Genomic DNA, 27,798 nt, shown 5'->3' with positions numbered 1-27,798 from the left:
TATTGTAAAGGGAGTTGGCAATGTTTAAAGCTGATTCAGATAATGTGGTCTTCAACAGCAAATTCTGAGGAATTTGAGAGGGATTAGTTTAAGATAGGTAAATGGACAAATTTGAGACAGGTTTCAAAAGTTGCATTATCTTACATCATTCAGACTCGCACAGAATTCTTGTTTTAATTAAGAGCAACAACTTTGCGGTGGCATGTGGACACATGTATTATTGTGGGTAGCTTAATTAGGTTCTATGATTAGTGCTCAGGCTTGCAAGGAAGCATGAACATGTTGTTGAACTTTTTGCTAAAGCCTAGAATTAAAAACAACTATATGTATCACATTGATTAACTTGGATTAGTTCTGACTGTTGCATTTCAGCTTATGGATGGGAATTTATAACATGGAAGCTGACAAAAGCAGTCAAGGAAAGAGATAAACCTGTGATTCAACAATTAAAAGTTTGAAGCTGAAACCATATTTTGAGTTTGAAAGGGAATATTTTGTAAGTGCAACTGCAAAGGTTGATGATAGAATTGAATTAGAAATCACAATTCCTTCTAATTCCTCTCCTGGAAGACTGAGAAAGGTGTAGTGGCTTTATCTTATTAGACAAACTGAAGAGGAAATAGTCTAAGAGTTAGATAAAAAATGAGAGGAAAATGGATATCCCACTGATGTCAAGATCCTGAGAGAAATTATGGTAGCTGTTATGTCAAAGTCTAAAAGATAAGACTTTGGATACTTAATAGATATCAGAATATTTGAATGTGCATGCATGCAGAGGAGTATAAGGAATACAAACCAAATTAGAGATGTTCTAGAGAAGGATTAAGAATTTAAAACTCTTGTTATAGACTGCGTATTCCAAAATTTGGACATGAATGGTAAAAGGAAGGCTATGAAAATAATAGTAGTAAATTTTAATAAGGCAGAGAAAAAATCTTGAATGTAAAATACTGTAAGAAGTAGGATAGGTTGGCAGGTGAGGGCACACGCACAGTATGAACATTATAGAGATAGGAAATAAAATGTGCTTTTCTGAAGTTTCAAGACCAGAAGTCCTTCTTTAACTACATTTCCCATCAGCAAACAATGGCAACTTCTGTAGGTAACAGAAGTTATACATTACTAGTCAGTATGGCTAGCACCATATCAAGTTCTACTTTTGAATGATCAGATCCTGATATGTAGCTGTGCTGGCTGGGATGGATTTAAGAAAAGCTTGAATTCAAAGCCCTTGGCCCATGCTATGTGATTTTGTCAGATTCTACATGATACAAGAAACAAGGTTCCTCACAGAAGTGAAAGGCAATGAAGACAACTGATTAAGAATTCCTTTAATTAGGCCGTGGAAATTCCTGTTGCAAGGCATTGTTCTCACAAGGATTTGAAGCCAATTTTTAAAAAATGTAATATCCTTTTACATAAATAAAAAAGAAATGTCTGCAGCTTCAGCAACTAAAATAAATTATATGACAAATATGTACTGTTATTCTTTAGGACACAGAGAAATTTGACACCTTTGGAGTACATCGGTAGATCAAGGTAGTTAGTTTGTGTTGGTCCACGTTGCTTGTAGGTTGTTCGGTGGCTTACTTTAGAGCAGATCAAATCCGTGTCTGGGGTTGAGCGTCCCCATCGTTCACGTAGCTCACATTGCTGTTTTGGGTCCGGGTCCCTCACTGAGAGGCAGCGCTGTGGGCACACATGTCCTAGGAGCTGCTGCCCCGCTCCCACCAGAACCAACCCATTTTGTGCCCGCCCAATGTGGAGAGCACATGGGCATAGTCAGGGGACGTGAGACCACTCTACTGCTCTGTGTCAAAATGCAGCTATGGGTGACAGCCAAAGTCAACTGATCGCCACTTCTTTGCAGTTCCCTCTACAGCATGATGGTAGCAGTTGGCCACCAGAGGCAAGATCCTCAATTAAGTGACTGATCAGTTTGTTTTAATTAGGTTAGCTAAGAAATAATGTGTTAGAATTCTAATGGCAGTAATTTCTTTTGGGAAGCAAATACATGGTCTCTTTCTTTCTGAGCTCGCAGTGTGGGTGTTCGTGTGGAGAGACTGCTGAATCACCTTATCCGTCGATTATATGTTTTAACACCAATAAACTTATTCTGCTGTTAACTTTTTGATGGCGTAGATAGGTTTAAAGTAATGGTATTCTGTGAAGATGAAACTCTAGCTTCAGCCTGTATTTAAAGAAGAAAAGTATTTTTGTTTGCTTTTCAAGCAATTGGAGTTTCAAGTACCATATAAAAGCAATTCTGATTGTGAGTCACAATATTAGTTCAAGTAGTAAACTAGTCTGTGTTATTCAGCCAAACACATGAAGCGTATCTAAGGGAAAAAGGTGTTATGGAAAATTAAGTTTTAAAAAGAAATTACCTACCTTGATTTGTTTATTTCTTCTAAATGGAAATTGCCAAGTATGTCTTTGGGAAAAAATGACTCTTCTACAAATTTCTGCCTTTGAATTGCAAGTATGTTGAAACAATTATTTTAAAGACAACTATATTCCTTAAAATTTTCCTCTGTGAATTCATTCAAACACTAGGTATTCTATGGATTAAGAAGCATAAAAACATACAGGAATAGTCACTGTGATTTTTGCTCATTAAAATGTTGATTCTTCTGAAATATTCACGAATACAGAGAAAATGCTTCATATTTCTACCACTTCCAATTTCCCAATACTTTTTTTTCCAGCTTACTTTTTGATGAGTAAGCTATGGCTAACAAATAGATATAATAATAATATTAATAATAATAATAAATGTAATAATTTATAAATACCAACAGAAAAAGAATTCCAAAAGAAATAAATGGCAATAGAAAATATTGATGTAAGAAGAGGGTTTAAAATACAGTGGGCCTAAATATGGAATGATAAGCTTTTGCTATGATGCTTACTTTAAAACTGGAAATTAATACGCTATTGCTAGTCTATTTTTAGAGTCTTTAAGTTATGTTGATTTAACTTGAGCTGATAAAAAGTGTATGGAAGACTGCTCAGCTTAAAAGAGTATCAGTTCTGCTTATTTTGGGAGTTACGTTAGTGGTTGCGAAAGTCTGAATGGAGCTCCCAAAGCCTTGAGGAATAATTCATTGATCCTATCCAGCTGTTTAAGGCTGTATGTGATGGAAATGTCTAGTTCAGATTAATCCATGTAAAGCAATACAGTATTAAAGTGAGACCAAAGTAAGCAGGAGTAATTATAGAAAGTAGAAGCAGGGCACCCGTCAGCTTAATAGTTTTTCACTAAATTTCCTATTTTAATCCTATAAAAAGAGACTGTCTTCCTAATGAACTCCATTTTCTTAAAATTTCACTGCTTCTCCCTCCAAATATAGTTTTACTGAGCTGGAAAACTGTAGGAAGTAACCTGTAGACTAAAATTAATATTCAGAAGTTTTTGGAAAATGAACTAACGTTTGGAAATGCTAAATTAATAAATGAGAAGAAGGATCAGGATGTTCTCTTTTTGCTAAGAGCCAGGCAGACATTACAGTGAAAATAATTCACTCCTACCCACTATATTTGAATATTTGTTACTACACTGCAAGATAATTGGTTAAAAATGCATGGTCAAAGGCATCTTTACGATGGTCTCATGTAAAGAGAGAGAAAAAAAAGAAAAAGTAATCATCTGCCTCCTTTCGAGAGTCTATTATTACCTTGCAAATAGGTCCCAGCAAACCTCACTCTCTTAGATGCCTCTCTTTTTTATATCCAAAGTAAGACTTAGCTCACTGCTTAAACTTTGTGTATATACAAATAGAAGTCCAGGCCCAGACAGCTCAGAGTCTGCTTCAGTTATTGAGGTATTCCCTACAGTACAACATATGTTTTGGAGCAGAATTAATTGAATAAAAATTATTTGATGTGAATCAAGCTAACTAGTTAGACTTCATCCTCAATTCTCATGTAGCAAGTTGCTTGGCTTGGCCAGATGTAACTGACTGTGAGCATTTTTTTTCAAACAAGATAATTTTAACATTGCCCAGGCATTTTTTTCTTGCCTTTAGCACTGCATTTCTGTGTGTCTTATTGCCATCGCTCATCCATATGACGGGTACAAGGGAACTCTCAGGGATTGCTACCACTCTTCTCGCCCTCAGCCCTGGGAACATGTTTAAGCTTGGGTGCTCCAGTCTTGCAAACACAGGGCAAGGTAGGTTTAAGCTTGGTCACTAGCCTGGGAAAAACTAAGGACAGCAACAAATACAAGTCTGGTTGCTCGACCAGAAATGTTTGGCAACCCTACAACTGCCCAGAAGGAACAGTTGAAAATTGTGTTTGTTGGGGAAAACATAGCTGGTGGAGACCTTTGAAGATAGCTGCATCCAAAACTGTTTCCACTGTGCTGCAGAAGACACAGGTCATTTTGCCAGCAAAATTAAAGTAGCCACAGAGCTGTCCGTTAGTCCCAAAATCAAGAAAGATGCAAGTCTAATTTAGTTACCTTTATGTCCTCGTCTCCTTGGCTGAAAGGAGGAACAAGTGTGGAAAATCTTTTAGAAACCAATACATTACAGTTCAAAAATATAGGTAAGAAACTAGGTACGATCTTTTATTCTTCAGGCTCTGGGGCATAAAGTAGTTGCCTACTGAGTGAAGGAAAATGTTTCCCCTCTTTGAATTTGTACCAAACAACTAGATGTTCTATGGTAATTTTGTTTCATCCTCCTCTGAATCGTTTAGCTTTACACATTACAGTTGTGGTGTAGTGAAAGTCTACAATTGTAAGTTTGTCACTGAATAGAAGGAAAATTTATAACTGAAGTTCAGTGATGAGTTATTGCAAAAGAAGTTATTGCAAAAGAGAGCTGAAATCATCACTGTAAGCCTTCTGGTGAGAACAGGGACTGTATAACAAAAGGGGAAAATGTAATCATCCGCTGATTTCTTTCAGTTAATTTTTTGTAGCTTGCTCTTTCCTTTTTTCTTTTTATGGTTTTTCTTTTTCTTTTTTCTTTTTTCTTTTTTTTTTTTTTTTTGTCTTGGCCAAATCCTTCTCCTTTGTTCAGATGCATTGCACGCTGAAGACTGAGAGCAGCCTGAGAAAGGCTGGACATTTTTAATGGCTGCTGATTTTTGTAGGAGCAATTGAATGTTCGTTCTCCTGGGTGTCTTACTGTATCTAGTGACTGATACTTGCTTCTCATTTTCAAGTCTATTTCTGCAAATGTAAAAACATGGCACATTGACATGTAGGGATGCTTCCTTTAGAAAAATTATTCCTTAGTGGACTTTCATTGCATATTAAAGAATAGCTACCCCTGCTCCTTTCCTGGAATACATGGGTTTGAACTACTTAAAAACACACGGTGTCTGGCATAACCATTGCAACTACATTGCTCGCACTTTCTGATTGTCAAAGCCGCCTCCTGGAACTGTCTCTTGCTCATTAAGTACATTCCTCTGTTGTCCTCAATACAAGCAACGGCCTCTGAACATTCAATTTTGCAGGTGCAATGAGTGGCAGGCATGCTAAGATATTCTGTTGCTTTGGCTGATTTCCCCTGCAGCATTAAATTATGGTGTTTTCCACATCCTCCTTAATGTTCTAAGGAAGAATTTTGCCCTAACCAGTCATCTAATTGTAGTCTTTCATTGTCCTTTATTTTTTCACAGTCTGTTGAGAAATGCACCTTCCTTTTTGGAGTCAGAAAGTAGGAAAAGGGCCAATGCTAGACCAATTTGCATATCACACTTTTATTTTATTTTATCAGCTGTACCCCCTGAATCATTTTTCCTACATTTACAGACCTATTTTGTACTGAAAGACCAACCAGGTGTTTTTAAAATTATATTGCAATAGGGAAGCAACACTTACGTGGGTATGATAAAGGATCTTGATCCCATTAACAGTGTTTTTGTAACCAGAAATGCAATTTCACAAAGTACCAAAAGATAACTACAATTTGAGGGAAAAGGTTTATTGTACTCTCATCAGTTTTTAATGAAACTAATACATGTCTTTGATACTGCTTGTACTGAATAGGTTACGCTGAAGAATAATGCGTTCATAAATTGTTTGGAATAAAATAAAATGAGTACTAAAAGTACACTGTGTGTTTGTTTCCAGTCAAATGAATTGAGTAGCCTCTATGCAAAATACTGCTGCAGTCCATTATTCTCCGTTAAGTAAAACAATAAATAAATTTTTAAAAACTCTAGGCATTTCTCCCACTTATATAATTTGTTTCTTTTGCATCTGCCAAGTTGAAAGCTTCAGAGAAGTTTGAGGAGCTTAGAGAAAATTTAGTTAAGCCAGAAGTAAAGTAGCCCTGAACATACCTTTAGAGATGTAGACAGGGAGTTCACCCGAATGAACTCCCAAACAGCGAGTATGAGAGGCACCGAGTGAGCCGCTCTCCGACGTGCTTAGTGGGGAGAGTATTCAGGAGCCAAGGGTGATTTATCTGGGAACTCTCTGGCCACACTAACACGTTGCCTGTGGTAAACGAGCCTCACTCCTGTGCCATGTGGCAGCAGTTTTGCCCACGGAAGTTCCTGATCTGCTAAACAGGTCCAAGACAAGCAGAAACAACATATTTTTCCATAAGGGGGCCCTTAACCTTAGAGTCCTAATCGGCAAGATCACGCTCCTGACGAAAAGGCCCTTCCGTCTGCATGCCAGGTTAGTGCTGATCTGCATGTTAAGGAGCCTGGGGCGATAAAGTGAACAGCAGCAATTTGGGCAGGAGCTGGAATCTCACCTAGCCACTGGGGTTTTTTTTGGTCACTGTTAACCTCTGTTGTGAACTGAGGTAGCTATGCCCAGTGGATCTTTTCCAAAGCCATCCAAGCTCAGATGTGTTGTTTGGGCTGAATTCCCCTCCTCTGCCTTCTTCCATCCTCTTTTTTTTTTTCTTTTTTACTGCCTTCACTCCCCCCTGAAAAGCAACAATTAACAAAACAAAACAAAACAGCCAAGATGTTTTTGAGAATAACGCCAAGGAAGAATATGCTGTTCTGCCCAGGCCAGCCTGTGGCCATGTTTTTGCTAACAGCCTACGCTCTTGCCTTTTGCCATGGGGAGAGAATATCCGTGGCGTAGGAGTGTGCCCCCTGCTCTCTCTGTTCGGGGCGCGCTGTGAGGTCTCGACGAGTTGCATTCACACAAACACAGTAAATACTTGTGTAGATACTAGATTATGGCTTAATTCGTGGGAAGGTGCAATGTGCCCACTGCTAATGCAGTCCAGGGTTGGAGGCACTACGTCCCCTGTGTGTGGAGAAGGTCCCGGGGGTAGGCGCCAGGTCTGAGACCGGAGAGCCCTCACTGGCCTGAAGCCTCATGCAGAGGAAGAAAAAAAAAAGAGCCAAATTGAGGGGCCAGTTCAGCAAAAGCTGTTGGATATTTCTGTAGAGAGTGTAGCATGAGAAGATCATGCACTGGCCTGCACCCTCTGTACTGTCACAGTTACCTGATAAAAATAAGGAATAATTGTTTAAAAACAGCTGACATCATAAAATGTCTTAGATTTTGGAAAGGGGACTTTTAAATTGACTAATAACTGAAATGATTTAAATATAAGATAGCAAAGGGAGACTTATAAGGTTCTGTAGCTATTCTAACCCAAACAGAGTTTTTCTGTTCTCAGAAGAAAATTAAGAGTTGTTAGATATTTGCCTATAGCAACAGGAAATCTGGAGTGGTTGGGCAGAACCCAGACCTGTCTTTTGAAAGATTGCTTTTTGTTCCCAAGGTCTTGTAGTTATGTTAGAACAAGAATGCTATTTCTGTTTTCTGAAATTAGATGAATTAAGTTCTGTATGCCATTTAATTAAAAACAAATTAGTTAGTCATTCATTTGCTGCTATGCAAATATATGTGAAATACAAGAAGTTCAAGCAACATGAATGTGCCAGTTCATTATGCTGTAGTACTGATTCAAAATCTTTCTATAACAAGCATGATTTCCCCCCCCCCCAAAGGAATAGATAGTTCTAACAAGCAAAGCAAAATATGTCTTTTATGAAATTGGTGCTGGATGAAACTATTCCATAATTACTAAACGGGCGATGTTGTAATTAGGTCTCATTATCTAGAGCAACAATTTCTTGAGAAATACTATTTATGGATGCTGTTACATGGTATTTTGTCATATTGGATCAAGTCTATTAATGCTCTTATAGAAGAAAAAAGATTTAAAGATTTAAAATTAAGAGAAGTAATTCAAGAACTTTCATTTCCACTTTTCTGTACCTTTTGTTTTCTGTCACTTCTTCCGGTCACCTGTGATGCTAATATATGATAATAAACCTGATAATATTTAATAGAGCTCTGAAAGTTCACCATCTATGACTTTTATCTCCACTGTGGTTAAATACGAATACCTATGAAGCAGAAAAGTTTTTATAATAATGTAGTGGAGTTTTTGCCCCTAAGTATCATTTTTTTCTATATGCATCCCCATATATTGAATGAGTACTTAAATTTTGGAAAGGTCATAGACCTTTCTGAAAGCCGTAGGGGAACATGGGGCCTCTACTCATAGGCTCTTCTCTAGGGATTTTGCTAGGCTCATTTATTGTACTTAGAATATGCAGGATACAATACTAGTGGAGAGGAGTATGAAGATTTGGGATAGAGAGAAAAACGCAAGACTTGAAAGAGAATGATCTTTTATAAATGCGTAGGAGCACATGGAAGATTTTTCTATCATAGTAACTTTGTGTTTTTTACATCTAGTGTTGTTTGAGCTCCTTTTAGGGAATATCCATACCAACTTGTTTTAGGATTACAACCTATATAGCCATTTTGAAACATTAGTATCTGTAGTTGCTGTATAATCTGTCTGTACTCTCCCTTGCGGAGAGGCAGAGGGAGAGCAGCTGCACCAGGGGTTATTAATGCATCTCAGGCTTCTGTTCCATATCGCAGTCTGCACTTACCTCGCTCCCATCTTTTCCGTATCGTCCATGGAGGCAGCTAAGTAATTTTTTGAGCAGGGATCCAAGTCTCCAATCTTTAAATGGCCTGCCTAGGGTTGAGTGGTAGCAACACTCCCTTTCTGTGTGTTTTGACATCTCTAAGCAATGCAGTGGTTGGGAATAGAATTAAAAAAATGTGTTACTTCATGGAGGCTGCATTGAAGCTGCTCAGGACTCATCAATTTAGTAGTTTTAGAAAAGATTAATAGGAAGATTATGGGTGGGTGAATGCAGGTCTACAGGTATATGATACACTCAGCTTTCATTACCAAGGAACAAACTGTAATGTTATATGTGAATAGTTGAGTGATTTATAAGTTTCTAAAAGGAATAGAAGTGTTTATAATTTTTTTTAATGTCAACTCAAAGCAATTTTCATATATCCTAGCAAAAACATAAAAAATCAATTCTGCAATAAAGTGAATATTCTTCTCCCCAATTCAATTAAGGACAAAGCATTTTTATCCTCATTTAAAATATCTCTTGACTTCCTTTTTTCAGTAATGACTGCATCACAAAATGCAGACAAAACAGAAGGGGTATGTGTGTGTATGTGTGCTTGAAGGCAATATGATGTCTGGAATAAGGTCATGTTGGTAATGCAGGTTTTATAATATTTTCCATTTGATTTTAACTTGTTTATTCATCCTGAAATATTATTGTTCAATAAAATAAGACATCTATATACTAAGCCAAGTTTCCAGCTGTTTATAAATAATTTCAAGAGGAGAAATTTCAAGTGTAATGGTCTGTAACAGGATTAGATTTTTGCTTTCTCTGGATTTTTTTCTCTAGCTTTTTATCAGTGAAGGTTTTTGCTTTCCTTTTAGATAAGATATTTCTAGTTTGGCATTAGGAATTATAACAGTGATTTGGCAAGGCAGTTATATCCAATTTTATACCCTATTTCTGTAGCATTGTTGTAGATAATTTTTACCTTAAAAAGTATTATTTGGAAGCTTAGAAGAGGGGTTGGAATGGCCATCATGTGCAATTGTGTTTCAGTTATTTGAGGAGCCTGGTTACTTTAAACTCTTTGAATTTGAGGACAATTAGACAGGCTCTTAATTGATTTTCCAGTTGCCCACAGTTGCAGGACCAAAGGAATGCTGTAATCCCTAAGTACACACGTGAAGCACATGTTTGGAAATCTGAGCTGAGAAATCAGTTTTAGCTGCTGAAGCGGGATTCCATGGAAAACATTAAAGCTATCAAAAATCGCTTGCTTACAGAAATATGAGAGAATGATAGAAAATAAATTATTGTGGTTTTCCTCCCTCTGGCAACTGGGAATCAAGGAAGTGAGAGATGAGAAGATAACAAAGTACCCATTTGACAGTCCCAGCCTTTTTAGAAACTTTATTTCTATTTTGCTGCAAAGAGACTGCCAAGGATAACAGATTTTAAAATTATCTTATGATGAAGTGATTATTTATCGTGATCTTCATGCCTGCAGCAGTAAATCATACTTGGCACCAGCAGAACATGAGAAACTCATTCCAAAGTCAATTAACATGTTTTATTAGTATAGCATAAACTTCAGAGTTAATAGGAGTTACACATCATTGCTAATAGTCAGATTTTCATGCGAATTGAACACCTGCAAGTTGAACTGAAATGAGTGGGGCTTGGGAGCACTTAATGTCTTTGCAAAGGGTCTAGGGAGTTGGAACGTGCCAGGGGCCCCGGGTGTCTGAACACAGCTCAGATGCAGCACCTGCGATGAGAAGAGCAGACGGGAGGAGCTCAAGCAGTCGCTTGCTGTCTCTGTGGAGATACAAAACTAGTTGCCTCTTACTCTTTGCTGTTCTGATGTTATGTCAGTTTGGGATCATCATAAAAATTGCATTTTGCAGTGTGCTGCTTGCTGACCGAGGCCTTTCCCACTCCTCCCTCATTCCCTCTGCCTTGTACATACAACAATGTGACTTATATGTATGTACTTTTAAAACGTTATAAGTAGTAGGTTAACATTTAAATGGTTAGTAATGGCATTGTGACAATTTATTTTTCTTTTTTTTTTCCCTGTTCCTTCCTAGTGTAAAACTCTCTCTGGCGTCTGTGATCATATTATCTCACTCTCTTCCGATCCTCTGGTTTCCCAGTCTGCCCACCTTGAAGTGATCCAGCTTACAAACATCAAGCCAAGTGAAGGGCTGGTAAGAAGTACGCAGTTAATCAAAACAATCATCAAAGATGAGAGAGTGAATTTTTTAATAAGATGTATATATTTAAAGGAATAGGAGACTTTAGCTTTGTTTAAAAAAAAATAGTCTGAAATATTTTGATTTGTCATGCAGCTAGGCCAATGGGGAAGTATTTTGTAAGGCTGACCACAATAAGAGAAAATTTAGTAAACAGGAAAAAATGAAAGAGAAGTTTTACCATTTATACTAGCTTCTGAAAAGTGACTCAGATTGTTCTAGAATCTTGAAGTCTGAAGGGATTTAAATTACTAAGATCAACTCAACCAAGAAGTTTGCGTGGGCTTATGCACAAAAAGTGTCAAATTCTAGAATTTGCTTCATAGTATCTCTGGCTTATAAAGCTATTTTGTAAGTTATTCAAAGGCTCTACAGCACCACTGAGGAGTAGCTTATTGAATTTTATTCCAAGAACTCTGCATGCTTAATCAGATGGCTGTGAAAGCTCAGTGTAGTCATCCTGTGTTGTTGATGAGTTGACCACTGATCTTTCAATTACTCAAGTATTCAACACTGTGGCATGGAGAAAATCCCACTGATAACACTTACAGGTATTTTTCTTTATATCACTAATAATATTTCTTCCCACATCGCTTGAAGGTAGTAGAAGGCAATCAGAATACACTTACTCATTTTTTGCTTAGTGAAATAGCTTTTGCAGCCTCCTCTGCCCATATTCATTCTCATTCCATTTACTTGAATAGGAAGGATTGCTGTTGGCACTCTTCTCTGCAGCAGATTTTTTATTTTTTTGGTTGGATAGCATAGTTTTGGAGAATATTTGGGGGGTTGGGGGCTTCTGTTTGTTTGTTTTTGGCAAATTTGATATGCCAAGGTTTTTAGGTTGATTATTCACTAATATGTCTCTGTTGGCAAATCACAGTTAAAATAAAGAGACAAAAATCTTTTGAATGAGTAAACATTGCCCCATCTTTTGTTTTGGTCTACTATTTGTTTCTCCCCTGCTCCACTGGCTTATTTTTATAATCTCTGAATCCATTTTGGAGTATGCCTCCAGGATTTCACCTTTTCATGGACTCTCTCACTTTCTCTCTCTTCCTCTCTTATTAATTTTCTCACTCTTTTGCCTGTTCTCTGCAGTCAGCTTTTCTAAATCCTGTCTCCTGCTGTAATGAAAGAATGTTCTTTCCTTTTCTCTCAACCACCTTTTTCGGATTTATGTACATTTTTATCTTAGCTTTTTATTTTTCTCCTTTCTGTCTTGTGACTGTTATTTTTTTTCCTCATTTGAGTCTTTCTGTAGGGAGTGTTAACCCACAGTGATTGAAAAGTGTTAAGAGCAGTATTTTTTAGAAAGAATAATGTCTTTACGTGGGTGTGTTTCAGCTCATTAGCTGATTGGGTAAAGAATCTCTTCCCTTCTCTGTGCCTCTGTTTTCAACCCTCTGTCTGTCTTGTCTGTTTAAACTGGAAGCTCTTGAGGTAGGACTTATTCTTGTGACCTGTATTTGTGAATCAGCTGGACAGGGTCATGGTGCTGACTGAGAAATTCCATGTCATTGTCATGAAAATAATTGTATGTATTTTTAAAAATGGAAAAGATTGATGTGCAAGCCTTGTTTAAAAGCCTTAGAGGAATACAATGCTGTTTTGATATGGTGACCTTTTTTCTCCTTCCTCCTTACCTGTATGCCTCAGTTGTGTTGCCTCTGTGCTGCGCTGTGCCCTCTAGACTGTAAGCTCTCCAGAGCAGGAACCAAGGCCAACATGTCTGCGCTGGGAGGTGCACATCACACCTCGGTTTGTTACGGAGCCAGTCACACTAACAGGTTATCTTTGTCAGGTTTCTCATGGTGCTTTGTATGAATACTCTGGTTTTGGTTTTTTGTTTTTAACTAATATCTTTCAGTTAAAATACAATGAATGCATATCAGTGCAACACTGTTGAGTATTAAGAGTATCAGTTTAATAAATGATGATAGAGCTTGGTGTTGTGACTAGTGGCTGCACGTCAGGAGCGCTTGCGTAGATGCGAAGCTCAATAACTTCTGGACCTTCTTCCAGGATGCATGCAACGATGGCAGTGGAAAGATGGATTATGGCCACCTTTCTTCTCGAGTTTGGACCCCCGTGGAAGCTCTGTGCTGGCTATACTGTTCAATGAATAAAATACTAGCCCTATAAGAATGGAAAGACTGCAAGCAAAAAGTGAAGGGCAAGGGTGGCTACTAACTTGGAAAATGTTCTGTCACCTAGCAGGGGCAGAACATCTGAAATGTCTCAAACAATATCAAAGAAGTTAAAGTAGGTCAGGGAGAGAGAAAGGAGAGGAGAAGGAAATAAAAGGCATAGAAAAAAATGCAATTTTTCTAAACTCATACAGTAAATGTACGACAGAATTAGGAATTTTTTTTTTTATTTTTTTATGACTTAAAACATATAGGATATAAAACAGATAGGAGCACTGTCAAGGTATTTTAATCAGTTTAAATGCTTTCTTCTCTACAACTGACCTTTTTTTGTGGACACGTAAGTATCAATCTGAGATATTCATTAATTGTCTGACTAATAGGTTACTGCAGCAGCACCTAAATGTGTTACGTGGGTTACAATATCTTACAGGTATTGAAACTAACTAATACTTACTGGAAAAACAGACTAAACAACCTGATAAGGAGAAAATGTGGTTATGGTGTGGTATGAAGAAACACTTGTGTACTGGGTAAAGCTTGAGTGCAGCATAACCAGGTGGATTCTAGTTTTGCTTTTTTTCTCTCCTTTGTCCCTAAGTTGGTTGCCCGTGTGGTTTTGTGGCTGGCTGCATATATGTGTTCTCTAGGGAGTGTTACTGCAGGAAGAGACAAATCCTAGAGCTGTTGTGAAGGAAGGGTGAAAAGGGAGTTCTTGGAGTAAAATTCTTCTAAAAATCCTAATGTGGATTAAAGTGGTCAGCTTTGCAATCACTGACAGATATGCACGCTGCCACACATAATCACTGCTTCCTTTTTTGAGGACTCGGAAGTTGATTTTTCTGTATCCTTGAGTTGAATGTAATTTTGTGTGTTTTTCCACTACCGATGTTACAGAGAAAAATAAAATTAACCAGTTTAGGTAGTATGTTTTGCCAGGAAACAGACTTAAAAATGTTACTGCTTGACTGAAAACAAAGTATTTAGCAAATAAGCAGACTGCTCTATGCATTTTGTTAGACAAAAAGCAGATAACCAACTTATAGGTACTGCTTTACCTTGGTAAGATTTTCTTGTGCAGTCCCCTCCTCCTTTTTTTTAATACAATATAGAATATCAGAGTAGAACTTTGGGACAGACTAATCTTGAATTTCAGTTTTTACTGTTCAGATTTTCACTTTAATGCTAGTCAGTTTGTGTACTGTGATATAATTTCAAATCCCAACTCTTCACTTAGCTAGATTACCATGAAAATACAAAGGTGAATATGCCAGAATAATAGACTAATTTTTCTTAGTTCCTCTTTGCTCACTAAAGAAAACAAAAAATCAGCCTCTCATGTGCAAAAGAGCCATAAATAAAGTACAAGTGGCAGACAGAGCAGAGCATAGCAGCCTGTTAAAGGTGCACTGCTGGAGGTTGAGCTAGGAAGTATTTTCCAGAAGTCCAGGGTACTATTATTCCTAATATTTCTCCAAGTTATTTGACTTGAAATATTGGAGGAGTTGGGAAGAAGTTATGAACAATTTTCTGAAAACTGTTTGAATTTTAGTCTCAGACCTTGCTGAGCTCTAGAGCTGAATTGGAGAAGCACACAAGATTAATTTTGGGCTGTGTTTTGCACTTTTGGAACACATTTCTGAGCTAAAGAGGCACGTGCAATCTTGGGGTACTGCATCAAGATACTGTCACAATGAAAGAGTGAAAATTCAGTTAGGTATATGATAAAATGGAACTAGTGTCTTGTGTACTTTCTATGTGGCGTTGTGTAAAACGTGTTACAAGCATATCAAGTTCTGCTGTCACAGTCTTAAAAAATATAAAAATACAAGGTCTTTATTCTAACCCTTAACTGAATAATAGTTCACACCAAGATAAAAGGTATTGGCTCATTTATGATTAGACTTCTTCCCATAGCTGATCAGAACAACCTGGGTAATTAAGCCTGAGTTACCTGGTCTTTGATTGGAGAGTGCTTCTGTTCCAGATTCCTATGGTGGTTACCTGATGGTTGTTTCAGGCACGTTAACTGAATTATCTTTCCATTTATTTGACATAACTGATTCTTGTGAATTCATAGGGGCTTTGGAGTTATTTTTCGATACCTAAGATTTATCTCTGCTAATTTGTTTTAGTAGAAATGAACAACACACACCAATAACCCTGTATTCTTGATCACTGAGAGTACTGTTAGTGTTGCGTAGCCGCAAGGAGACAAAGAGGGGAATACTTGTAAAGGTCTGTGATATTCTACAGCGGATTCCAGTAAACCCTAGAAACATTCAGTTCTCTGTACCTTTCCCCATATATCATTGTTCACTTAAAACAAGGTAGATCGGCTTTCTGTTGCATTTGCTTTTGGCAATGGCAAAATGTTACATTTCCTCATTTAAAATTATGTTTGTAAACATGATGTTGACTCTTGCAAAACTGACAAGATATAATAGTAGTGTAACATTCTTAATTTTGCATGTGTGGAATAAATACAAATTTCCTCACAGCTTTCCTCTTCTTCCTCTTTCCCAAAGTGCACCCATTTAATTCTTGATCTTAGCCATTAAGAAAAATCAAACCTTTTGATTCTTAAAAGTCTTTAATTTCTAGAGAAGACTACATTGGATAGAGTTGCCGTCCACCACCACAGCATACTTCTATGTCCTTCGTATCCTTCAGAATTATGCTTTGCACAAAGCTAAGCACTGCATAAGTGGCAAGTGTGAGACTCTGACCTCTGCGTTCAGCCTGACATTATTTACTGTTTCTTTATTTCATGATATTATAGATTTGCATGTGTTCCTGTCTTGTACTGGCTTTGCTTTACAAACCTCACTCAGATCCAGCTGGAAATTCAGTCTTTTTTTTTACATTTACACTTAGTTTTGCTGAAGTAAAGTTTTGTAGTGTTTCAGTGAAACATGTTGAGCCACTAAATTGTTGGTACAGAACTATAACCTCAATAAAAGCAAAAACAATCCAGATGGAAAATCATGGTTATTCTTTGGATTAGATAAAAATTGAAATCATAATGAAACTTTATCATCTAAATGCTTAAGTCAAAAGCGATAACTCACTGTCATTAAAGTAAAAATATAGCTTTCTTCAGAAGTTGCCCTTGTGGACCTGCCACCATGAAGTCTGTGGCTTGCACTGATCTGGAGGCATTCAGCAAGCAAGGCTGAATGTCCCAGCCCTTAGAGCTGGATCTCCTGAAACTCAGTTGGCCTGATTTCAGCTCCTTGCCATGTCGCAAGGTGTCCAGTCAGGTCAGATCACTTAGATCCAGAGAGGGATTTAGGTCCTGATTTTCATCTGTTTGGGAGTAGGTGTTAGGTGCCAAATGTATTGATGTATCTCAGCCTCTTGTGTGGCTCATTTCCATGTCTGTAAAATATGTTTATATTAGTATTTCCCTACCTCACAGGGGTGTTGTGAGGATAAATGTGTAAGAAATTGCCATGTGATATTTGAGATAACTGAGTTAAGCAGGAAAGCAAGGAGTCAATCAATGAAAAAAGTATTAAATATGCATAGAGATGGAAGTTGAAGCAAAATGGCAGGGGGGTTCCTATCCGTGTAGAAAAAACAGGTCCTTGCTTTGTTCTCTTCTAGCTGTGGCAGCCCAAAATGATAATTGGAAATGGTGCCATAAATTACTGCTACAGACTGTGCAGAGTAAAAGGAGAATTCAGTTTTGAGTCCACTCTCCTGAGAAAGTCTTAATTTTTTCCTGAGTCTATCCTCTAGTTTGTTAACTGGGCAGGAGGGAGGGAAAGCAGGGACAGATCCTTGTTCCCACTACAAGAACTTCTGTGAGTTCTGGTCCCGAATTAGGTCTGTCCAACCTGATAAAAGTTTTCTCTGCCTCTTTACTGTATTGTATCACTGGTAAGCACACCATGTTCCTCAGCTAAGAACAGCCTTCTTTGTGGTACTTGGATTAAAAGGAGAGAAAGCACATTATGGGGATGATATTTACTCTAATGCTTGGTATTTACCTGTTTTCTGTGAACTGGTCAGGAGCAAGTGAGGTTCTCCAGAAGTTGTTGAAAATATAGTGTATACCCGTTACCTTTCCTTTTCCCACTGTCTTAGTGGTGCCATTAAAATGTTGTTTGAATGTCGATTCAGAGAAAAAGCAGGTTTCAGATACTGTCCCAAACCACCCATGCTGGAACTTTGGTCTGTTCATAAGCTGTCATGTACAGCATGGTTGCTGCTAATATCTTGATAACCGTTCTTTCTCATATTTTTTCAAAAAACTGACATAGCTAACAAAGTTGACATTTAAATTGTTGTAATTGAGCTTTAGAGCTCATTGAAATGAATGAGGCAGTCAGAAAGTCTTAGAGCTGTTTTTTTTCAGGCATATTTCAGAGCATTAGTTACCAGTTTGAAAGTTGTTTTTGCAGCATTGCCTACCAGAGAATCCAAGTCTTTTAAAACCTTCTTCCAGAAAGCTTCCAAAAAGAAATGGAAGTATTGATCATCCTAAGGCAATTCTTAATTTTGTTTTTGTAAGCAGATGCTACTGTTGCTATAATTGTCAGTTGTGGAGTACATAAAGAAAGCGGGGGAGTATTTGTGGAGATGACTGTGGTAAAAGCCTTAGGTTGCTACTGCTACGTAGAGCCAGAAACATTTAGGCTATTCTCTAAGTGTATCAAAAAGCACTTTGTTATCCAGAGACATATTCCTTATGGCATATGTTAATTTAAAGGGCCACATATTATATAAAACTTTTATTTTTAGAGATGTGCAAGTTATGTTTGGATGGTGATGGTTTGTGAAACACTTTAAAAATTCTTTCCCATGATGTCTTTTTCTTAGGGTATGTACATTAAATCAACATATGATGGTCTCCATGTAATTACTGGAACAACAGAAAATGTAAGTATTGTTAATACTGTATGTTCAGGCCTGGTAGCCTTTTTGATCTTACCTGTGGTTTATGCTTTCCCTTTGCTATAGACTACATTTTGCTTGCAAAAGTGTGCTGGTTGGCTGTTGAGGACCAATAGCATGTTGGACAGCAGAAGCGCTTTTGCTTGTGTACCTCAGAATTGAAAGAGTTGTTTGTAGCTGAGATCCAGGAGAACCAGTTTTGATTTGTTCTTGCAATACACTTAAAACACTTTAGTTGATCAAGATAAGAGGTTGCTATCTTGGAGTTACCTTGCACTGTGAATAGAAGATAAATGTTTTTAGTAAGTATAAATTGATATGCTGGAGTTGTAGTATTAGAAAAACAGCTTTTATATTTTCCAACATAAAGCTTTATTTTGAAATAGATAAATGCATGGACATGAGGACATCCTTTCACACTGACAAATAACCATATGTTTCTGCATGAACTTCTGAATAATGCCTGTAGGAAGGAAAACTTATTACTGGTATACTAATTCTCATGGAAGGTATCAAAACAGCAAGCAAAACGTAATAGATTACTTTTAACTCTCTTTGAAATACACTCTTCTTTCCTTGTACACCATCTTTACAGAACTGGCTGCGTCTCGTAGGGAATGGGCACGATGATCCTTTAAGGGGAGAAAGGCTTTAATCCATAATCTTTGATAAACACAGAACAGGCCACTATACAATGCTGAATTGCTCCTTAACGGTTGAGGGAATTCCTTTTGAAGATTCTGATGACACTTTCTTAAAATGAAGCTGTGGGAAGTACTTGTCCTGCTACTGTGTCATATTCTGGAAAGCACAAATCGTCTATGATATTTACAGCTGCTGCCTTGGATCTGCAATGGGGTTCTGTTAATATCTCAAGGGAAAGAGAAAATGAATATTGTTTTCATCCCTTCATACGAATTGCAATCTGGAAACCTTTCTCCCTTCTTTTGCTATGGACAGGCTGTTCCGTGGGCCACTTGCCTTAGAATAAGGAAATCATGAGAGAAATTTCTTGCAATCAAAAGTCTAGGGTGTCAGACCTACAGCTTCAATATCATCAGTGGAATTAACAAAACTAAACAGACAACAGAACCATAGTTGTGTCAAATCTAGAAGACATTTGGAGAAGAGGGGAGGATTTTTAAAGTTGAATTTCTCTCAGATTAAAAATGGAACCATTTCTCTCCATGAGTTACTATTATTGGATTTAATTTCCCAGGAGCAGAGATAAGAATAAAATCTTAATGCATTCCCTTAAAAATCTTATCTTTCATGATTCATGAATATAATTTAAAGCTACATCAGGAAGCTTCAGTCATGATGACTTTTCTGCTTCATTATTGATACTTTCACTTGCTATAAGACCCTGGAGGCGCTCAAAGCAAATGGAGAGACTGCAGTCCGCTATCTGGGGAAAGACCTATTGTGTGTTAAAATGTTTTGAAAATAAGTAATGCCTTAGGGAAAGTAAGGTGTCTCATGCTTTCAAAGACAAAGTTGCTAGTCGCTTGCTTAAAAAAAAATACTCAAGTATTATTCTGATAGATGGCAGGAGAAACATCAAAGAAACAAGGCGAAAATAAAGACATGATGGGGCAGATGAGATCTGAGCTCTTCATATTGACATTTTTACCTTTTTTAGTCCTATTGGACTTCTAAAAAACAGTAAGAATCCAAATTCTCTTGCCTTTGAACAAAAGCTTATGCCTTTTTCTTTCTTATTTTGCTACTTGAAATGAGATGTTGGCAAAACTTTTTATCTGAGCCTTCCCTGAAAGATCACAGAGAAGCACTTGTCTTTTTAATAAATGCAGTACCTTAGCGGCGCTAGCTGCATAATATAACATTGTAGGTTTTTTATCCACTATCCTGCATTATCTGTTTGCAATTGGAGGTGCTTGGTGTCCAGCTACAAAGCCCATAGGTGTTTGGATCTTGGTGTTCAGCAGTAGGAGTCATCTTTCCCAACACGCTGGCCCTGCAGGTCAGAGCAGCCAAGCTCTGAAACTTGAACTGAGAGGGAGCAGGGCTTCTGAGAGGTCAGTGCCCCCTTAGAGATTCTCCCTGGTGGTCCTGTAGCATCAGAGCACGCTAAGCTTTTTGGTTCAATTCTTCTCTCTTGTATCTGAAAGTAACAATTACAAAGGGTGTACCAGTCCAGTAAGAGAGTATAGCCTTCTTGGTGAGTGATGAGAGATTCTTTTAATTCACAGAACAAATATTTTCATCAAATAAAGTAATTTTGTAATTTAGTTTTCTAATTGAGAAGAGTATTTTCTAAGTCCTATCATGGGCTACTTCTATATCAACATCATGTTTTACAGCGGGAGCGCAATTTAGAACGAAGTCCTCCCAGTGTCCCCAATTACTGTGTAATTTTTGAGGTTGTAATTATTGAGCTCAGAAAGGAGACACTTTTCAGAAGAAATGATACCTGAGTTTCCACTCTGGGCACAAATCAAATCTGCTTCAGCCCCTAATGAGGGCAGGAGGGTCTAAGCAGGTATTTTGGATAGTTTGGGTATGTTGGGGAGAAATGGGACAAAGACAACATTTAGCCTAGAGGACAACACTAAACCTTATCTGAAGTAAAATTCCTTACCCTCATATGGGAAGACGATTGAACCACATTGCCATCTCATGTAGATTTATCTGTGATGTGACCCACTCTGTTCCTCCTAGGGGAGGCTTCATGAATAGTTTGGTTAATGATCAGCATACACATCTATAATAAGAAATAGACTATCAATGTTCCTGTTTTCCCTAAACAGTGATGATAAAAGATAACTATTTCTCAACTGTAAGGTCTGTTTTCCTTACTTGGGAGGAAAAGCAGTAAGGCACAAAAGCCACAACCTCCTAATAAGACCATAGCCTTGGACTCCTGTAGAAACGATTTGTGTCTAAGATTGTGGTGTTATTCATTCCTAGGCATAATTGCAATGATTTTTTAGTCTGAAGATTCTCAGATCATGTTTTACAGATTTGGCAAACTGCTAAACAAAAGTAACGTTTTTCTCAAGAGTTAAGTGCAAGTGTTGAAGTTAGTGAAGGGAAAAGTTTGTATTGTAATAAAATCCCATTGAGTACAGACATAATAACACAGGATTCACTCACAGAGACACTTTGAAGGTCTTAGGCATCTGAGCTAAAGCACAGCAAGATTATAAAGATCTTTTAGATGTATGAATGAGTAAATTTGAGTAGTGTAGAGTAAATTTGAGTAGTGTAGTGATAGGCAGAAGATAGATCAATGGAATGTAGTTACTAGCGTTAAACTTTTTCCTTACATCATTCAGCCAACATCTTTTAGCACTGGAGCAGTGCCAAATAGTCAAGGCTGTTGCTCTTTATGTAAGTAAAATTACATGTTTACCAGCCCAGGATGATTTGGGATATTCTGAGTAATGCCTCCAAGAGCTGAGTCATAAGTTACTGTTCTTTCAGCCTTGGATATCTTCTATTTAAACACTGTTCTTAACTTAAGCCACAAGTGATGTGGAGTTGCACTAGAAAGTCACGGTATGGCTGCAGGACTCAATTTCAATTCCTTTTTGCAAAATTCCTAGCAGCTCTTTGGAAACCTACTCCTGAGTACCTTGTTTTTTTTGAAGGGTCGCTCTCATCTTTTACCTTTAAGGTGATTAAACAGCTTCATAGGCTGGCTGCCACAGTGCTGAATAAGAAAAGTCATATATTGTCACTCTGTGAAAAGCTTAATGAAGTTACTTTCCTCTAAAAATAGGGGGAGGGGCACTCAGAAAATAGTTGACTGATTGTACATATAGATAGCAGAAGAGGAGAAACTGGTTTTTTGCTTGTTTGGTTTTTTTTTGGGGTTTTTTCTATTTTTCTGAGGCAAAATCAAAGGAAAAAACTTCTTTGCTTTTTGAATGTATGATCTTAGTAGGATTTTGGTCCTAACTGCATTTCTTTCATCCTAATAATAATCCAGACGTGAAGTTATAGTATAACTTTATGACCATCGTCTCTGGTACCTGATTCTCTCTCCTTGTATACACTGTGAAGAACAGTGATTTACTGAAGTTCTCTGACGTTCTCTTTTTATTCTAAATGTTTTTAATTTAGAAAACATTTAGAATAGAAAGGCAGTGCTATGAAATTTATTTTTGAAGCAGTTGCTATTTAGTCCTGATAGAGTCAACTTTCAGCCAAAGATTGGCTTCCAAGGCTTAATTCTTGTCAGATAGGTTAATGTAGACTTTTTGCAGAATGAAGTTAAGGAAATCTTTAAGACTGGTTTACACTTTAATAAAATAAATATTCATTGATTGTCTATGTACAGTCGTGCAGATTATTTTTCTCCAACAACAATGAATTTATTAAATATATATATTTTTATTTCACAATAGACTGTAACTATCAATCTAATCTAACATAGCTTAGCAATCATACTGCTGAAAGAGAGATGATGACCAGTAAGAACTGTATTCTTTATCATCTCTTTTATTTTAAATTCAGTCACCTGCAGATCGGTGCAAGAAAATCCATGCTGGAGATGAAGTGATTCAAGTTAATCACCAAACTGTGGTATGTATAACTATATTCTGTGTCAATTGGAGATAGCGGTGTCATGGCACACCAGCATGTATAGAAAAGAAATGTGTAGAAAACTGTGTTTTATAAATTATTATTTATTCTAACAGCTAAATTTTCCTTTTTCTTTTCTGAAAGCACTTCATTCTTAAGTTCTTAATTCTTAAAATATGCAGGCTTAACCCTGATCATCTGAGTGTCACTGGAGGTATTACCAAGTTAAACTAAATAATTGAGGCTTGGGTTATGCTAGGGTGTTTTCTGCATACCTGTTCTATTAATGAAGACTTGTTTTTGTGTAATAGAGTGTTTGGGTAGATGGGATTCAGGGAGCTGGAAGTGTTGGATCCTTTTAGGCTTAAGATCAACATTGCTTACCGGAAGCTAGAAGATTTATTACTTTCTAAACCTATTGGAATGCCTAGAGCACTTTTTTCAAAAACAAAAGCAGGTAAAATTTCTACATATATACCTTGAGTTATCTAGCTTGACTTAGATACCTGAAAAGTGAAGATGAAATAAATCTATATATGATAGACAGCCAAGTAGAACCATGCACATTGCTCTCAGAGTCAAGAGTTGCGTGTTAGTTCCTGGTGATTGTATTTAGGACTGATGAACTGTTAAAATAAAAATAAACTTTTCTTTCGAAGAGGACTTAGTAATTAAAAGGAGCAGACTTTCAATATAAAAAGTAACTATTCTTTCTCTAAAGTTTCTTGAGTAGAGAAAGTCAATATGTGGAATTCATTACATGTATCCTTGCAAGCAATTTAGCTGACAGAATATGATCCTAGATTTCCATTATTAATATAGCAATCATTTGTTAAAAGTGTGTTTCTTCATTCCCCATAGGGTTCCACTTACAGCTTTAGGCCACAGTACATCATGTCAGCTCCTCTGCACAAATTAGTATAATATTTCATTACACCCTCCAGCTAAGTTTCATATCATACTGTACATGTACAGAACGTAACAGATGAGAAGCTATCTTTTCAGCTAGGAAACATAAATTGATTGATCTAACCAGAACAGGGTGAAGCCTTTTTTTCCTGGTATAATTCTTGATAAATATTATTGTGTCACATGATACTTACATGTACAATTGATGACTGATTTCTGTATCCTTGCCCATGAAGAGAGCTTATGACATCAATATAATAAATATAAAAAGTTTTAAAAAACTATTATTCTGAATATCCAAATCTGTGCAAATCTGAAGAAGGACCTCAATAAGCTTTCAATCTTTATGCTAACTAGTTCATCCTATAAATTTAGAAGGTACCTGTGAAGTGAAGTTGCCTCATCACCTTCAAAAATTTCCATCGGCTAAGTATTATTCTGGTTTTCTTGACATATCTCCACTATATTTATCTGACAAAAAGATCAGATGCTTACTTCTAACAATATAAAAAATATTGTGACAAGCCTTAAGATGAACTTTCTTACATAGTTGAATAGAATTTTAAATCTAAGATTTAGATGTTTTGGCATTTGCAGATAAGAAGCTATGAATTTTATGATGTGCAGAAAAAAGTTGATTGTAGTTCTAGGAAAAAGGAATATAGGGAGCTAAGACTAACTCAGTTTTACTTTGCAAAAGCAACATTTGACATAGAGGATATGTATAGTAATAGAATAAAACATACATTTACTTTTTTTACTCTTACTCTGTTGTATCAACATTGTAATCTAAAACAATTGGCACTTTTAATATTTTCTGTACCAAAAACTCCCTTGTATTTTAATACTGACTTTCCTCAATGATAGTTAGTTAACATTTTCTTAGAAATATAGTAGTGTCTTCCATGTTGCCTTTACAAAGCGGAGTGGATCATTCACTTTGCAATTTATACAACCAGAATTTTTTTATACATCTTATGGCTTTCTTGCCTTTTTATTTCTTTTGGCAAGTGTCTAAGGTGCTTAGTGTCTTAAGTGACACTAAGCTAGTGTCATGAGATTCAGTTCTGGAAATGTGTATTTTCCAGGGAGAAGTATTCTTACTCACATTATTTCTTCCTTTGGAGTGAAGAATTCTGAAGATGTTGTATTCTATTCTTTCTATTTATTGATTTTTTTCACACTTTAGCAGTTGAAATCATAGGGCCTGCCTTGCAACTTGCCGCTTTCAACTCATCATTCATTATCACCTATATTGTCTATAGAAGTAGTTATGACTAAATCTTGTAAAGATTTAGCTCTAAAATGATAGGGAAGTATAGTTAACGTAACTGTTATTTGGGTGATGTCCTCTAATTGGAGAATCAAAATCTAACAAAATCTAACTTAAAAGATGCATTTTAGAAAGAAACTTTTTTTTCTGTATTTTCACAAATTCACTGTATTCTGTTTGTCAAAATTAAGTTAATATCTGGGTTTAGATAATATAAATTTCTAAGAACTAATATAGACATAAGAAAGAGAAACTCCATATAATTATTTTTAAAATTCAACTTTTTAGCTAGCAAGAATCACATTTCAGTTATGGAAGTCTGTTTTTTCAGAAAAGCCTGCTGATTTTGAAAAAGGTAGGATGACAAAGTAGGAGAATAGTTAAGTGACTTACATTGATTTTTATTATACATATCTTAAAATTGGGTGTCAAATCATTTTTTTCCGTTCACTGTTGACATCCTCTGCTTGTGGCGATGCTTAATCTTCATGGTATTTCCTCTGGCAGTGAAATCAAAGGATTTACCCTGATCTTTTGCTCTTTTGATAGAAACCATGCGCAACAGGATGTAATCCGCTTGTATCTGGCAGGACCTCTGGAATGTAAATACCTCCTGAATTTTTAAAATAAAAAAATAGTAAGATTATGCCTGAAGTCAGTTTGTAGTTAATGTTCAGAAAGCTGTCCCTTTTAAACTGTGGTTTATTGAGATTAGACAGCTGTGCGAGTCTTCTGTCAGTGTTTTGCCTTACAGCTTAGAATTTTTTTAGATGGCTCAATAATTGAGAGGCCTGGCTCCCCCATTAAAATTCAAAGGATTTAGGCCGTGATTTCCCATAGCCTTCCATGTATCTTCCATCCTTAATCTCCTCTGAAAGCCTTTTTGTCTAAAGAATTTCCAATATAAACATTAAAAAAGTTGTTTGGGCGATTCATAATTTGCACTGTACTGTGGTGTTCATATTTCTTCCCATACATACAAGAGTATATTTTGCCTCAAGATACTCTTCATTTTAACCAACCAAAAGGGCAGGAAACAATACTATTTCTTTTGTGAATTACTACTCTATGTGATAGTCTTTCCAGCTGTATCAGTGATAAAGCTATACTGAAACTATGCAAAGCAGAAGACAGTGATGGTGCAGGATACTTGTATAGCTGTTATTGTGCATCTCCTGTGAGTGGTTTCTAGATTTTGGAGGAATTTTTGGTGCCTATGCATATACTTCTAATGAAAGCATTATGCGATATGTAGAAGAAGTAGCTTTCTACAATTTCTACAGTTCGTGCTGATTCACTAAAGCCCATCAGAATGTATGTAAATATGGTTGGCAGAAAAAGTATGTTTAATTTGGCAAAATAGGCAAGTAGTTAGTGGTCTGTTTCGTGTGGGAGCTGGTATGTTTTATGTGCTTAATGTCTGCGGGTTACTACAGTATGTAGATAATGCCTAGCTCTTTCTGGCATGTCCCCCACTATGGAAACTCCACTGGGCTCTTGTGAGCCAGGCTGAGTCAGCAGAAGTTTGTACATGGAATTAGTTTTGTATTTATGATACAAAAAACTTCAAGATTTTGCTACCATTCTCCTGAAATGAGTGATTTATTTACAAGATTATATATTAGTTCCCTGCAAGGGTCTGATGCCTTTCTGGACTTTATCCTAACTTAATCCTTGCAAAGAAAAAGAAAGCAACTGGTGTTTGGATTCTCTGTAAGAAGAGTTCAGTACTTCCACAAAAACTGACAGGCTTTGTGGGGAGCTGACCCTTTCCAATTGATAGAAAATGCATGCAAAAACAAAGCAGCAAAATCATAAAAGTTCAAATGAAGTAGGCCTTGTGCTCAGCATCTTTCTGTTGCTGTCATGTGTGTACTTTCATGGAAGATGAGATGGGATGATGTCTCCCAAATCATAATTTTAATCCTTTCCAAAATCTTTGAGCTTCCTCTGTTTTTGTAAGTTGGATGACTGTTGACAGGAATATTTCATTTTAAGGGTAGGTGAGGTTTAAAGCTAAAAGATTTTTAGGCCTCTTCAGAAATGTTAATAGAAGTCTCTATGGAGATAACCTAGTTTTCTGCAGGGCTCTATCCTGAACTCTCTGTAGTAAAACATTTTCAGGGTATGAGGACCATACTTTGATTATGGCAATTGTAGTCTCCCCTGCTAATTCCCTCTCAAAGTTTCAGTTCAGTTCTTTTTTTTTTTTTTTTTTTTCTTCAGTTTCCCTAAGTATTACATGCTGTTGATAAAGGAACTAAATTGTTGTGATCCTCTCAAAAGGAAATTATCTTTCTGCGAATTTGTGATTCACTTTACTTTTTACATAGAATATGTGTTGAAATTATGTAATATTTATGATTTATTTTTACACAGATTTCTTTTTACATAAATGTGTAAATACATATACACATATGTTATATTTATATCCCATATGTCAGGGAAGTGTGCTATTGCAGAGATGAGATGTGTGAGGGAACATGATCATGTGTTTCCCAATGTTGAATGCAAATGTTTTTACATAAGTATAAATGAAAAAGAGAAACAAATCAACAAACTTGACAAATGCAAATGAATTGTGTTGTACTTTCCAAGAAATACTTTCCAGGGAGAAAGGATGCTTATGTACTCTGAAGATGCGCTAGGAGTGAAAGTCTTTTAAGAAATCAGGAAACTGTATATGTATGTAGCTAGATTTCATTTTTGACATTGTTATTCAACAAATACTTTTGCAAATTAAGTAAACATTTAGGAAAAATAAAATTAACACAGCTGATTGTCAGCAGCTCCCTGGACAAAGCATCCATTTTGGGAGGAGAGCTGTTCCATCTTTGGTTTTGGTTTGATAGAATATGAAAGG

General features: G+C 36.7%; 1 protein-coding gene across 6 annotated transcripts in view; it reads left to right on the top strand.

The window, feature by feature from the left end:
- Window positions 1-27,798, top strand: part of CNKSR2 (connector enhancer of kinase suppressor of Ras 2) — a 224,684-nt gene that overhangs the window by 81,268 nt on the left and 115,618 nt on the right. For 4 of the 6 annotated variants that reach the window (XM_062600518.1, XM_062600510.1, XM_062600550.1 and 1 more), the window contains exons 6-8: window positions 10,986-11,105; window positions 18,128-18,187; window positions 22,685-22,753. In XM_062600518.1, coding sequence (XP_062456502.1) covers window positions 10,986-11,105; window positions 18,128-18,187; window positions 22,685-22,753 — 249 coding nt within the window. The remainder of the gene's footprint in view (window positions 1-10,985; window positions 11,106-18,127; window positions 18,188-22,684; window positions 22,754-27,798) is intronic. The other 2 variants (XM_062600526.1, XM_062600533.1) reach the window with 2 other exon arrangements.

The sequence above is a fragment of the Rhea pennata genome, chromosome 1 (genome assembly GCF_028389875.1).
Source record: "Rhea pennata isolate bPtePen1 chromosome 1, bPtePen1.pri, whole genome shotgun sequence".
In the NCBI taxonomy this organism is placed as follows: domain Eukaryota; kingdom Metazoa; phylum Chordata; class Aves; order Rheiformes; family Rheidae; genus Rhea; species Rhea pennata.
The sequence above is the reverse complement of the archived record's forward strand: the minus strand, read 5'-3'. Positions and strand labels throughout refer to the sequence as shown.